The 14328-nt window shown below is 31.4% G+C and overlaps 1 protein-coding gene across 1 annotated transcript; it reads right to left on the minus strand.

The window, feature by feature from the left end:
* Positions 1 to 3623: 3623 nt before the first annotated feature.
* LOC134276889 (G-protein coupled receptor GRL101-like) lies at positions 3624 to 10608 on the minus strand. The gene is made up of 4 exons (XM_062759168.1): positions 9269 to 10608; positions 8615 to 8754; positions 4044 to 4121; positions 3624 to 3739 (listed from the first exon to the last, which is right to left on the minus strand). Exons 1-4 carry the CDS (start codon positions 10533 to 10535, stop codon positions 3710 to 3712), a joined length of 1515 nt encoding a protein of 504 aa, XP_062615152.1. The 5' UTR covers positions 10536 to 10608; the 3' UTR covers positions 3624 to 3709.
* Between the last annotated feature and the right edge of the window lie 3720 nt (positions 10609 to 14328).

The raw sequence follows: 14328 nt of genomic DNA on the forward strand, positions 1-14328 counted from the left end.
GGCCTTGACTGTGACTTATATGCTAAAAATAGCTTTTTACACTTTTTGCCATAACTTTTGAACCATAGGAGGTAGGGAATTCATATTTGGTATGCATACAGTGGCTGGAACGTTATTGTTGACAAACCGATCGTGTAGAATCGTTCGTGTAAGTTGCGCGATCGTCCGTGTAACGTGCGCGATCGTGAGTGTATCAGAATCATTAGTGTGTGTTTTCAATCGTGCGTATTCGTTTCATTTTTTTCGTTTTGTGAAAATTTTTCGGAATGTTCAGTTCTAAAGATGGCGGAAGGAGTAAAGGAGGGAGACTTTCGGTGCGATTTAAATTGAAGATTTTAGACCTTCGTGCGAATCAAACTTCAGTGCAGAATGTTATACGTATTCTATGGAAAGAGGATGGCGTGAAATTTTCACAGACAGCTGTTTATAATTTTCTGAGGCGATATAGTTATACTGGACTCTTACGGAGAAAACGCCGAGATGTTAAACCGCATTCAGTGAAGTTAAAGACACTGCATCTCAAGTTTTTGGATTCGTGGATGTATGCTAATCAAGAACTTAAGGCTGTAGAACTACAGAGACGTATGTTTGAGACTTTTGGTGTCAACGTGTCTAATAGTTTGATTTGCAAGAGGAGACGGTTAAACCTTGGATGGGAGGCGCAGTCAAGCAACAAAAACTGTCAGCTGATCAGCAAAAAGAATAAGAAGGTACGTATGAATATCTCACCAAATCACTGTCTCCTAAATTTAATTATTTTTTTTTTGTCTTTTCATTTAATACTAAGTTCATAGTTTAAATTTTGATGGCTCTACTGTCTACAGAAGAGTAAAGACAAAAACAATGTTTTTATCACCCCAAAGTTTAGTGCTAAAGTGTTATAGAAAGTATAGTAATATTACTAAAGCTTATGTAAATTATTTCTGTTATTTGTGGAAGGCTTAGTTATATTACAATTTTAAAAGCTTTTCATGCTTATTTGACTTATTTCTATAGGTACGGATTCAGTGGTGTATGGATTCCTTATCGCGAAAGGAAGATTTCAGAAATGTTATCTTTGTTGATGAAAGCTGTGTAGAGATGTGCTCAAGTGGCAGGCTGATTTTCCACCAGAAGTCTTCAGATATTCAAAAGAAATGTGACCGTGTACCCAAACCGAAACATGCCTATAAGGTAACACAATATTTTAGAAATAAAATCATATTCAATAAAATGAAGTGAAGTCTTCCTGCCAATATTTCCAAACTCAGTTTTAATTAACTAATATTTTACTTAAATTTTAATTTAATTTCAACAACATTGAACATGTTGATACTTGTGTTTTGAAAATGGTGTTTGTGTGAGCAAAAAAGGTATATATATGTCCAAAATATTAACACATTTTGTTTCTTAAGAGATTAATGTTTGGGCGGCGATTTCTTATAGAGGGAGAACGAGCATTTGCATTTTCAATGGCATCATGGACTCTGTGATCTACCAACAGATTCTTCAGGATAATCTGCTGCCTTTTACAAGGGAGAAGTTTTCTGATGGCTATCGGTTATATCAGGTAACCAACACGTTGATTACATCTGTCTTTTGAAATAAAGCCTAAATATCATGTACTTTATTATACAGAAAAGAACAGCAATAAGTATTGTCTGTTGATATTTGTAGCTTGACATTTAAGATATTTAAGACACATAGATATGAAGAAAAAGGCTTAATCAGGGAATCTGGAACTTAAAAAAAATATTTCATTTTTATGCAGGACAACGACAGTAAAAATACATACAAGTCCACCAGAGCATGGATGGAGGAGAACAACATTCTGTACTCCACCGATTAAGTTTTTTCAAACGACACTAAAGTTAATGACCTTCTGACCTTGACTGTGACCAATATGCTAAAAATAGATTTTTTGAACTTTGTTGCCGCCGGGCGCATAGTATTTCACAAACACATCTTGTTTTTAAATGTATTTTTTTCTTTTTTAAATAAATCCCTTGTATTCGTTTTATCTAATCATTTTCTCAGATTATTTCATTAATCATTAGCTTCACTTAAAGGGCTTCTTTCCAGCTAAAGTATCATTCAATCATGCTTTTGTGTTTGTATTTATCTATAAATTATTTAAAGACCATTAAATTAGAATCTTTGAAATTGAAATGAAATCCTTTCAATCGGTTTACAAATTTAAAAAGAAATTAATTGAACCAAAATCTGCAAGATCAGAAATGGGTGGAAAGAAGAGAAGAGTCAATGTACAAATGTATCAATTATCAGCTGAATTAATTAAAAAAAATTACGTTTATTGTTCAAATGAAAATCAATCAACAGACATTACCGTCAGGAGATAAAGTGTCATATTCTGGGGATACATTTCATACGTTGATCATGCATTTAAAAAATCGCATCCATGATAAATGTAAAAATTAAAGAATTTTAAAAAAAATCACGGGATTATCTTCAGGAAATACAGTTGGTAAAGCAAATGATAATCACAGCATTTTCTGGGAAAAGAGAAGTCAAATTAGGTTCATTTTTTTCATTTTTAGATATAAAAAAAATGTTTATATTTTGATGCATGTATAAAAATCAGATTCTTTTATTAATTACCTTTAACAGGTAGTGTTATGTTCAGTGCTTGATTGCTAAGTATGGTATTGTATATAAATATATGAAAAAAAATTAATATAGAAAATATGCTGCACATTACAACTATGTTTCTAAATTTATCCAATAAGAAATTTCAAATCTTCTATTAATTTTTTTTAGAGAAATATGTCTTATGGCTAAATAATATGCAATAAATGAGAAGAATTATACAGTTTACTTTATTCTTCTCGTGCAATATTGTTCGACATTTTATAAATTTGATTCAACATTTCAAAGTTTATTTTATTTTGGCGACTGAATGTTTGTTTAAGAATTCATGCTTTAAAAAGATGAATGATTGAATTTTATGTTTACAGAATTTTGTTATTATATTTTAATCAAGTATAAGACAGAATAATTACCGATATAGATTATATAAATGATTTGATCGATGTTCATAATCGTTGTGATTGTAAATAGTCTGCAAATGATTGGAAATATCAATATATGAATGCCATTCTGAATTCTACGTAATATAGAAAATTGATTATCAAATCTATCTTGATATAAAAATATGGTCAATACAACTTGCAGCGTTGTGGTTATTTTGGTTTTAATTAAGATATGATATGTCGATCATTGATACATATTTGAATGATGAAAATACTTAGAATGATTTTCATTATGACTACCTTTACTTCCCTACCCCAATTCCCCACCTTAACGAAAATAAGATGAACATGTAAGGTAAGCTATATATGCTATTATTTCACTAGCTAATCTAACAGGTATCGTTCTGACTGAGCCTTGCAGAGGTACACATACCTTATAGCTGAAAATGAGGATCTATGTATTATACATGTATTTTAGAGGAATTTTAATAATTTGGCAAGATAAAAAGTACGTTAAAACTAGTGAAAACAATGAGTTCCTCTTTACGCTAAGTTCTAATAAGTATTTTTTTTTTTTTGAAAAATTGTGACAGATGAAATATTACAATCAAATTTTATTTCCTCAATGCTATAACTTAAAAAAGCAATATGCAGTTTAAAACGACTGAAGAAAAAACAAATTAGAATGTGTCTATTATAAGAGGCAAATAAGCAATTATTCACAATAAATACTTCTTGTCTCACATGTAGCTATTAGTACTGTCTCTTTGCTGAAAATAAAAAGAAAAAATATATCAATTAAAGACTGAAGAAACTTTTTGTACATGATATGCCAATAACTTTGAGTTAAGACTAGTTACGGATTAAGTGATGATATAATAAATCAGTGCGAGTGTACCAAAATCATTTTTAAGCAATATCATTTTGCAATTACACGTTATAGATAATTGGGGGCATTTTTGTCTGCTAAATCATGTTTAGTGATTTAAAATATAAAATAAAATGCATCCGGTATAATTAATCCACAATTAAACTCGCTGCTTCAAGATTGAAAATAAGTAATGAAGTACTTACGATTTTCAATTTTTGCTTAAGACGAGAGTTTTCCTGGGCTAACAGTTCTTTCTCTTTTTGGATGTTGCTTTCACTAACCTTTGACATATATATATATATATATATATATATATATATATATATATATATATATATATATATATATATATATATATATATATATATATATATATATATATATATATATATATATATATATATATATATATATATATATATAAAGCACTAAAATGACCAACGACACGAACAATAAAAATTGTCAAATTTTCGGGACGCTGTGTCCCTTCCTCAGGACAAAGAAAAAAATTATTAGGTCATAAGAACAAAGGAAAAAGAAAAACAAAAACAACTAGCACTACTACTAAACTACTAAACACTATATATTTATTACTACAAACTTAGTTACATGTTGAATTGGAAATTTTTAAGAACACTATAGTTAAAGAAAGAAATCCGGACCGCTAAGAAATACGTCCGGTCTATCGGGTATGCTCGGGTGAAGTGCGATTTACATAATTGAACGAATTAATTATGCTAATTAATTACGACAATCAGTAAATCGTACATTGTTTCATTCTCTCAATATGGCGTAACTATACTTGATAAAGAATAATCAAAGAAAAATAATACAGCAGGGATATTCTAAAATATGTATGAATTATGATCTATTATAAATTTTGAAATATTATAGAAATTTAAAGATATATATATATATATATATATATATATATATATATATATATATATATATATATGATTTACTAATCTTGCTGAATCCAAACACTTATTTTACCTTTGAGTACAGTGATATTAATGTTCCTTTTAATTTTATTTGTGTCGACCAGTGATCTTTAACATATAGTTTTAAAATCTGAATAAGAACATTAATGAATGAATAAGGAGAGATGATACAAACAAATTTTGTCTATGGAGGAGACTTAATATCATGTCACAAGCTTAGAAAAGTGGAAAATTCTTAGAATTTTTTCTCCTAAGAATAGGTATAAATCACCCTGTGGGAAAAGGTTACTTCTTACAGCTTAAAAAAATAAATCTGTGCAGTCAAGTAAATTGGTAGAGCGCATTATAAAGTGTCTTGATTGATTGATTGATTGATTGTATATTGTTTAACGTCCCTCTTGAGAATTTTTCACTCATATGGAAACGTCACCGTATGCCGGTGAAGGGCTTCAAATTTAGACCTATACTCGGCACTCAGAGCCATTGAGCAGTGAGATTTCTTTATCGTACCAGCGCCTACCGTGACATGGGACCTTCGTTTTCAAGGTCATATCCGAAAGACCCGTGACTTTCACTTCTGATGCCGAGCGCTTGGCGAAGGAACAGTCGCTACCTATTTTTACGTCTAAGGTTTGACGCGGCGCCGGGAACGAGAATCGAACCCGGGCATCCCGATCATGAAGCGAACGTCTTACATTAAGATCTAAAGAGAAATAGAGAGAGAGATTCTTTTTTAAATTTAATAGAATATCGCTTCAAAGAAATAAACGAGCATTCATGGTAGATTTCCCCCATGGTAGATTTTTTTCTCTTACAACAGGATAGTGAATATATATTTTTCCTTACAAATGAAGCAAGTTATAATTTTGGTTATGGTTTTATATGTATATTGGACCTTCGATCAAAATAACTCTGTGTGTGGTCAAAAGTATAAAATGTATCTTCTAATTTTATATTTTGACGATTAATGCATGGTTAACAAACAATGACACAGTGGAGCAGTAAAGAAAAGAACTTTACTAAAAAAAAATGCACCACCATACATAAATGCATATACGCGGGTATGTTAAGGAAGCATATTAGTCATTTCTCGGACAATGTAGACTTTTGATAGAAAATTTAGTTTGATAAATTACCAAAACCGCTGATAAACGTCAACTTTTATTAACAACTGAATACAGATAAAAAAAGTGTCTAGAACAAAGACGTGCACCACTGCCACAAGATCACGTGACTTCTATTTATAGCGAAATTTTCCTTAATAAAAAAGCTAACAGAACAACAATACCCCGGAGTTTACTAATTTCTTTGAGTAAATAATATAGTTGAAAAACATCTATTTTGCCTAAAAAGTGCTGCTAGAATCCCACTGTCCTGTCAGTAAAATAATTATTCCACACATTCGCACAAAATCTTACCCTGTGTTTTGAATTTCATACATATCAATCGAAATTTTTCGTAAATTTATGCTTATCTCAGGATTCTAGCAGCACTTTCCAAATTTGTCAGACGGCAAAATTTTCCATCTGTACAAATCTTATGTCTTGAAATACCCAGCTTATTGTTGTTCTGCTGCATTATTTTTGTCACAAATGACAGAGGAAAGTCCGACCGGGATACGTTTATAGCCGACTGTCTTCGAAAGAGAATATCATTGATGAAAATAAATAAGCATACCTGTTTTATCAACTGAAATCCATATAAATTCTACATAAAATCAATGATATTTGCTTTTAAACTCCATTTCACGTATCTTTGTACAAGCCGTCATAGCCAAATTCTCTTTACACGACATGATGAATTCCCAAGTTACTTGATGTACATTTATGACATCATCGATTGTATATTTTAACTAAGAGACAGATACAGCATAACAAAATAAAAATATTTTATTTTTGTTAATGTTTACACGCTTCTTTTTATTTTCTAGAGTTAAATAACTTCTCTAATACCAATATCACGAAAACTTGTGTTTTAAAATTGACGTCATCTCGCTTACTATGACGTCATAATGTAGCACTGATTTAGTCAAGGTAGAATATTTTGTATGCTTCCTTATCACCCCTGCGTATTCAGCCTTTATTATAATCCAAATGTATAGAGAGATATACATCATGTACACACTTTCGTATATAGGAACGGGGTTGAGGGGTTGGGGATAAGCCCCGCCCCCTAATGAAGTCGATAAATAAACCATGAAATATTATAGAAAACTTAGCTACTGTATAATTGTGCCCCCTCAATAAAAAAATCTTTCATTTTGGCTTTCCAAGGAATTGTTTAGTAGTGACTCTTAACTCAAATTGTTTGTTTGCCACCCCTCCCCCCAACTGAAATTGCTTGCTTCATGCCTGTTACATATATAAAATAAAAGCAGCCCAGGATAATTGAGGTTAAATCGCAATTTAATACATAATCTCAGAAGATACTGTTTCATATTTCATATGAACAATCCAAAAAGTACATAGAATTAACTTCTAATAAAAAAAAAATCCCGTAGTATCTCAAACCACCTCTAACGTTTTTATTTGCAGGTATCCATTTTGTATGTTGTAAATTGTAAATGTTATTATTGAAAGAAAGCCAAAAAAATTCCTTGGACCCGGATTTATATATATTCCAAGGTTTGAGAGGGATGGGGACATAGGTCCTATGATGGCATGCTAATATGGAACTTGCTCTCAAATATCTAAAATTATGTAAAAAACACAATTCACTAAACATCCATATTTGCACCAACCCCTCTCCCTCCACCCTCCCCCAAAAGTTGGGGATATTAATTTCGGTCTGCCCGTTCGTCTTATAATTCTGTCCGTCTAGATCTGTTACACCTGTTACATTTTTGTCTCAAGCAATACTTGTATCTCGAGAAGCCTTTGAGCTTTTACAATGAAATTCAAAAATAGCTTTGGGTCTGGGATGTTAAGGGGGGGGGGGTCCTCTCCACAAGCACCCTTCAGAATTATATAAAGATTTTTAAGATACATGTTGGTAAGAAGAAGCTTAATCAACCGACAAATTACGAACGGGCATCCCCTTGGATTTAAAATATGGTTACAATACCTATGTATTAAAGCCATATTAATTTTATTTTTCGCAGCATATAGTATTTTGAACAAGAATGTCTTTAAAGTTTTTGGGTTTAGCGACTAGGATAAGACGTGGCTTTGAGGTATCTTGTTTGGGTATTATCTATCGAAATCCCAATACAATTGAAGAATTCAATAATGCAACCGTGAATACAATACAATAACTGATCCCTGTTTTTGGTTACGTTCGTTCGTAATATGTCGTTGTTTCTCTATTATGACGTTAGGGATTTATTTTTTATATACAAATGCTCTTACACCGTTGTAGTGAAAATCTCTTATCAAAACAACCGTATCAAATTACTAAAAACCTTTGGCCGTATGTGTATGAATAAAAATAGTAGCGAAATGATATGTGGAAAGTCTGTATTTTCCTTTTATTCAATCTTATTTATACCAATGCATGTAATAAGATAAGCTATATATGTAATCAGGAATATTAGCGCAGATTCAATTTTAGCGAGGTTCTTGATCTAGTTTAAGTTAAATTTTATGAAGACATTGTCACCATTATTTTTCAAGGCACCACAGAATTTAAATCATTTCTCGATTAATTTAAATTCTGATTTTTAATGACAAGTCGTTAAATCTGCTAAACGCTAAAAAAAAAAACTCGTTTACAGTATAATATAATGACAAATAAAAGAAATCATTTTTCATTGTTCAAATACACTTTACGGCTAAGTTTTGCTTTAAATATAAAAAAAAAACTTTCGATAAATGCATGTACATGAAACTTACCTTCCTCCGTCCTCTGTCCCGTATTATAGCAGTCAATGTGTAAAGGATTGGATTAATTGCAGAATTTACAGGTAAAACAAGCACTATGATCCAAGCGTAGATTTCCATTGTGACATCTATTCCGTAAAAGGTTAACATTCCTTTCATCAGCAAAAAATAAGGTTTATGGGTTAATTCTATATAATTGTATATAACATGTACAATTGGTTATCTGAAGCAAACGAAGTTAACGTAGGTTTGTTAGCGACATATTCTACAAATAGTTATTCATATCAAACATGGAATTTATGACGTAGTTATATATGTAAATGGAATAAGTAAGGCAATTTAGACTTTGAGTTCTATTCAACGTATCTATTGATTCATTGATATGTTCAAAAAGCGAAAAGAAATTAATAAAAATGTTTTGTAAATGATGGAAATAGAAATTTGATTAAAAGCGTAGTTAAAGCCATTCCAAAAAATCATTTGATAAATAAGGTCTGATAAAACATTGTACTTTATGTCCAATAAATCCACTTAAGTTAATTGGTATTGTAAAAGTTTTATTTATTAAAGAGGAAGAGGAAATTTATATAGAAACATAATAAAATTAGTGAAAAAAATGTATGACAGCATCTGCAAACATATGTTAAGCATAACGCTAAAACTCACCAGTTATTCCTATAGGTATCCAACAGAGAATATCAGTGACAACCACGGAAACAACAGTCTTGGCTAGAGTTATCTCCCTTCGACGTATGTTTGAGGCCTGGCTATTGCTTCCAGATTTTATTACTTCATACAGGATAAGAAATTGTCCAAAAATGATGCCAAGAAATATAAGGAAATTTAAGCCAATGAAAATGACCATTGAATATTGCCAACCAAGCTGTCTATGAACTGATAATGGAAGAGATATACAAACAGGTGATTGGGCATAAAAGTCTTCAAACATTGACAACTTTAACGGTAATACCGGAAACACAGCCAAAGAAAAAGCAATAACCCATGCCAATGCAGATGATCCTATCACCCATACTTTATTACGCCGTGAAAAGGGATTTTTGATAGCTACGACTCTGTCTATGGTTATCATTAAAACAAAAAGTGCAGATGCTTCGCTTGATACTGTGGCTAAAATCCCAGCAAACGTACAGAGAAAACTATGTCTCCAAGAATAATCCTCAAACCCGTATCTCCCTGTATAAACCAGATTCGTAATGGCTATGATGTATAAATATATACCCATTAGGAAATCAGCAACACTCAAGTTTCTTGAGAAAATGAAATATGCAAATGAAGATCTTTTAAACGTAGAAGTACTGCATATCAATGCAATAATGTTTCCAACGGTAGCTAGAAAAGCTATGTACCAAATGGCAACATTTAAGACAGGAGCACTGATTAAATTCTCACAAGAAGCTATCTCATTTACTGGAGAAACACATTGCAAATGATTACGGCTACGAGGCTTCGCACAGCAAATAGAGAATTCATCAACTTCAAGAAACTTTAGATTAAACAATCCCCAAAACATTCCATTTACAGAAAAAATTCTATTGTTCTGTAGATACAGATTTTGCAAACTTTCCATTCCGAAAAATTGACCTTCGGCAAAATACCTCATGTTGTTGAACGACAAATCTAGGGTATGTAGAGCAATTAGATTAGAAAAAGCTTTTGCATGAATAACATTTATCCTATTATAGTTTAAAAACAAGTAGCGAAGGTTCTTTAACGATATAAAATGGTGTAGGCTGACAAAAGTAATTGAGTTATTTGAGAGATCAAGAAAAAATAGCGATATCAAGTCCTTGAATGCATGGTCCATAATGTCTCGGATAAGATTATTCTGTAATTTGAGTATTTTCAAGGAAGTAGACTCCCTAAAATCTCCCTTTTCTATGATTGTTATTTCGTTGGAGGATAAATCAATCATTTGAATGTCCCGTAGCTGTAACGTTGTCTCACTGATATTGTTCACTGCATTGTTTTGCCTTGTAAAGTAACTGCATCGAAATAAATCGTTTGAGAATTTGGCATCTCGAAAAGAGTTTATATAGCTTTTCGTAAAAAAATAGTAAAAATTTATTTTACAAACATATTGAAAAGTTACTGATGTCTGAAGTATATTTACAAAAAAAACATATGAATACTTTCTTGATGCCGTATCCTCACACTGAAATTCAATTCGAAAGGGAATTTGATTACGCATATTATCAAATGTATCCATTGTTTGCAAACTTAATTGAACGTTAGCGTTATAAAAGGATAAATTAGCGACAACGCCTTTTAATATGGATATAGGATCAAAAGCAGTGAGAGTAATTTTATCGGTTTCAAGTATACTCATCATCCTTATTGTAACTTCTTTTATCGTGCAGTTTATCAATTGCAGCATTTGTATCTGAACTGTCCTATCATTGTCCTGCCAAATGTACAGCCTTTGAATAATGCTATTACGAATTATGATATGTTGTAAATTTTTGAGAAAATATCGTCTAATCTGCAGATCTGTTATGTTTGAATTTTCTATGGTTAAGGAGTATATATAAGGAAGAGAATGGTTCCCAGTAAGTGAAACATTTAAACAAGTCAGATTCTGCAATCTTAAAAAGTGATAGTAGTTTACTTTGTAATCTTTGAAACATTTCTTCCAAGACGACGATTTGAGAGTGGGTCCGCTAAGAAAACACGTGCAAACACTTGAAAATATCGCACATTTATCATCCCTGTCTACATTTTTAGTAATATTTAACGTTTTGTTCTTATTCAATTCTTCTCTAGGCACTCCAAAAGGTTCTTTTGAATCAGTCGTTTTGCTAATATTGTTTTTGTTGAAATTGATGCCACAGGGAGAACTCATTGAATACTCTGATATACCGGTTATTATACGTTTGTTTGTATTATAAATGCCTGAAAGAGAAAATTGCTTTTTTTAAAAATTATTTTTTGCAATATTTTCTAACTCTTGTTTGAGAGAGTCAATTATTACATACATGCAAGTAATTGTGAAAAAAAATCTTCGTATTCTGTTTTCATCCTTGTTATACAGTTTTTGTTTTGAATATCAAACTATTTATATAACTTACAATTTTCTTCATCAGTTCTGTCGCTGCAATCGTATTTTCCATCACAATACATGGCCCCGTTGATACATTGTTGACTTTCAAGGCAACGAAATCCTCCATCATTGCAAATAACAGTACCTTCAACAAATAATTGCACAGAGATAAAAACAAAAAAATAGTAAGATTTAAATGTTATTTTGGTTTTTAAAAAAAGTTTTAAATCAAGAATCGAAAGAAATGTGCAAACTTAAAATAGTAATTGTTGCAAATAATTTCATTTATGTGACATTTTCTTGTTTAATATTAATATAAATCTTGTGGGTGGATCAAATCTCTGATTGGATTGTGGGTATTTCTTATTTTGTTTCCCCACCTTTTTTAATGGCAGACAGCAGTTTAGAGCATTTTGAATATGTCTTCGAACCGTTTTATGTTTATAAGGGGGTCAACTTGAAATACATGTACATGTACCTGTATTTTACACCTTGTGAGAGATTACAGAGTTTGAAATTTTTATTCTAGATTGGAGGTAATGCTACAAGTCCCTGCTATTAACAAAATGAAGCTGTTAATGTTACGGCTAAGTATGTTTTCTTTTCTGTGAAATTTACTGGTTTTCTTTTATTAATTTCACAAATTTCTATTCTAAAAACCCTAGGACAGAACATCCCAATTAAATCAGTATATCATGTGAAAATGTTTAATAAAGAAATGTTTACATTTAACAACTGTTATTTACCCAATAAATAATCAAATGTTTTTGTCTAGAACCATGCATATCAAGGGCATCTGTACAACTGACATCAACATAAAAACAAATGAAAAAGATAAAACACGAAGGACACTTTTAAAATGAAAAAAAATAATTTAACAAGTGGCCTATAAGCCACATTGCTCACGTCAGCAAATAGGCTAGTTAAAAACACAAATCAGCTCAGTGTTGAAAAAATCGGAGAGGGGATTTGAATTTTCTTTTACTTGAGAATGTCACTAGATCAATAAAGCAAACATGTAGAACTTTGTTATACTTGAAGAGAAGATGTTCCAAGATTATCCCACTCTGAACCCTTACTAATAACCCCTTCCTTCAAACTAAAGATCTGTTCTATATATTCCTATGCAAAACTTTAATATCTCATTGTGGCGACACCCTAACCTGGAGGATTATGATTTAAACAAGCCTCTAAATCAACCAGATAGAAAAAAAAATTTAATCAGGGATTGGGTTTTCTCAAGAAAAAATTTAATTTAGGATTCTTCGTATATTTCTTGTACTTAAAAATATATTAGATTTTCACAGAATCAAAAAGACAATATCACTTAGTTATTGTATCAAATTAAATTTGACTGTGTTCGCAGGTATGTTAAGGTTGCAACCAAAAATTCTAGTTGCCTATATGATATGACGTTATAGTAAGCTTTATGACGTGAACTTTAGAGTTAACAATTTCTTAAAATCGGTATCTGCGATTGATTTGAGGTCGTAAAAATGAAACTAAATATACTGAGTCATAATATCAACTAAATCTTGTCGTTTCTCGGTTTATGTATTTATCACAATGGTTAAATACCAAACCCGTGACGTCAAATATATATTATTATAACAGTAACTTGATCCGAAGAGCCGTATCACGTCGAGTTGACAGGCGCGGATCATCAGATCTAACGAGACGCGAAGCGTCGAGTTTGATCTGATGATCCGCGCCTGTCAACGAGACGTGATACGGCTCTTCGGATCAAGTTACTGTTATAATGATAAATTTATTATATATCCCCTCATAACTAGCAAAATATAGCAAAAGGAAACTTCAGAAATCAAATTGCATGACATTTATCCATAAAACAAAGCATAAAAACAAGGAACTTTTTAACGCGCAAGAAAAATAACGTCATATTTCTGCGTAGTACGTCATCAGTTTCAGAGAGTGGTGATATGGATTCAGAAAACAACATGTTGGCGATCCGGAAAATCAGATCACGACGTCACGTGATAGCGCAAATTCAACAGTAAAATTTGGTGATACACATTAGGTACATGTATACAATAAAACTGTTTATCAGTATTGGCAGAGTGAAAGTGAAACGTAACGAGAACCCAGGTAAACAAACACAAGAAATCGGAGTTTAAAAGCATTTAGAATGAATATATTTTGTGATTCATGTGGGAATGAAGCTGATGAATAAGATATGCTTACATAATTCTACAATTTCTTCGTACAATAAAAGCAGACAATGTGTTTACTTGTCGATCAGCCTATCCTGATCGCAAAAATTCAACACTACACCAATATACTTTGAAACTTATTTCTTATTTCTATCTGAAGTTCTCATTCTATTGTTTTTGAAAAGTGTTGCTAGAATCGTATGTTAAAATGGATGTATTTTTTTATCTTATGTACAAAGTATAAAAATTTTGGAAAGTTTTCAAAAAGGATTGAATAATTATTTCTGTTAAAGGACAGTAGGATTCTAGCAACACTTTTCATGGTACATAGATATTATTGCATACCAATTAATATAAATTGAAATTTATTATCCTCGGGCTAGTGTTGAACCTTTCACTTTTTATTAAGGGATATTTTCTAATTATAGACGTCACGTAGTGAGGTGTAGTGCTTTCTGTAGTTTAAGTCCCGTTGAAGTCTATAGATTCTGTTATAA

The sequence above is a fragment of the Saccostrea cucullata genome, unplaced genomic scaffold (assembly GCF_032062105.1).
Source record: "Saccostrea cucullata isolate Sc308-1 unplaced genomic scaffold, CSIRO_AGI_Scuc_v1 ctg548, whole genome shotgun sequence".
Lineage (NCBI taxonomy): Eukaryota > Metazoa > Mollusca > Bivalvia > Ostreida > Ostreidae > Saccostrea > Saccostrea cuccullata.

What these genes read in the sequence shown, in the direction of transcription:
- LOC134276889 (XM_062759168.1), bottom strand. Translation starts at nt 10,535, where the DNA reads ATGATTGATTTATCCTCCAACGAAATAACAATCATAGAAAAGGGAGAT. An exon ending in GGGACAGAGGACGGAGGAAG is followed by an intron (nt 4,122 to 8,614) that starts GTAAGTTTCATG and finishes TATATGTCAAAG; the next exon opens with GTTAGTGAAAGCAACATCCA. An exon ending in TTAAGCAAAAATTGAAAATC is followed by an intron (nt 3,740 to 4,043) that starts GTAAGTACTTCA and finishes TTTTATTTTCAG; the next exon opens with CAAAGAGACAGTACTAATAG.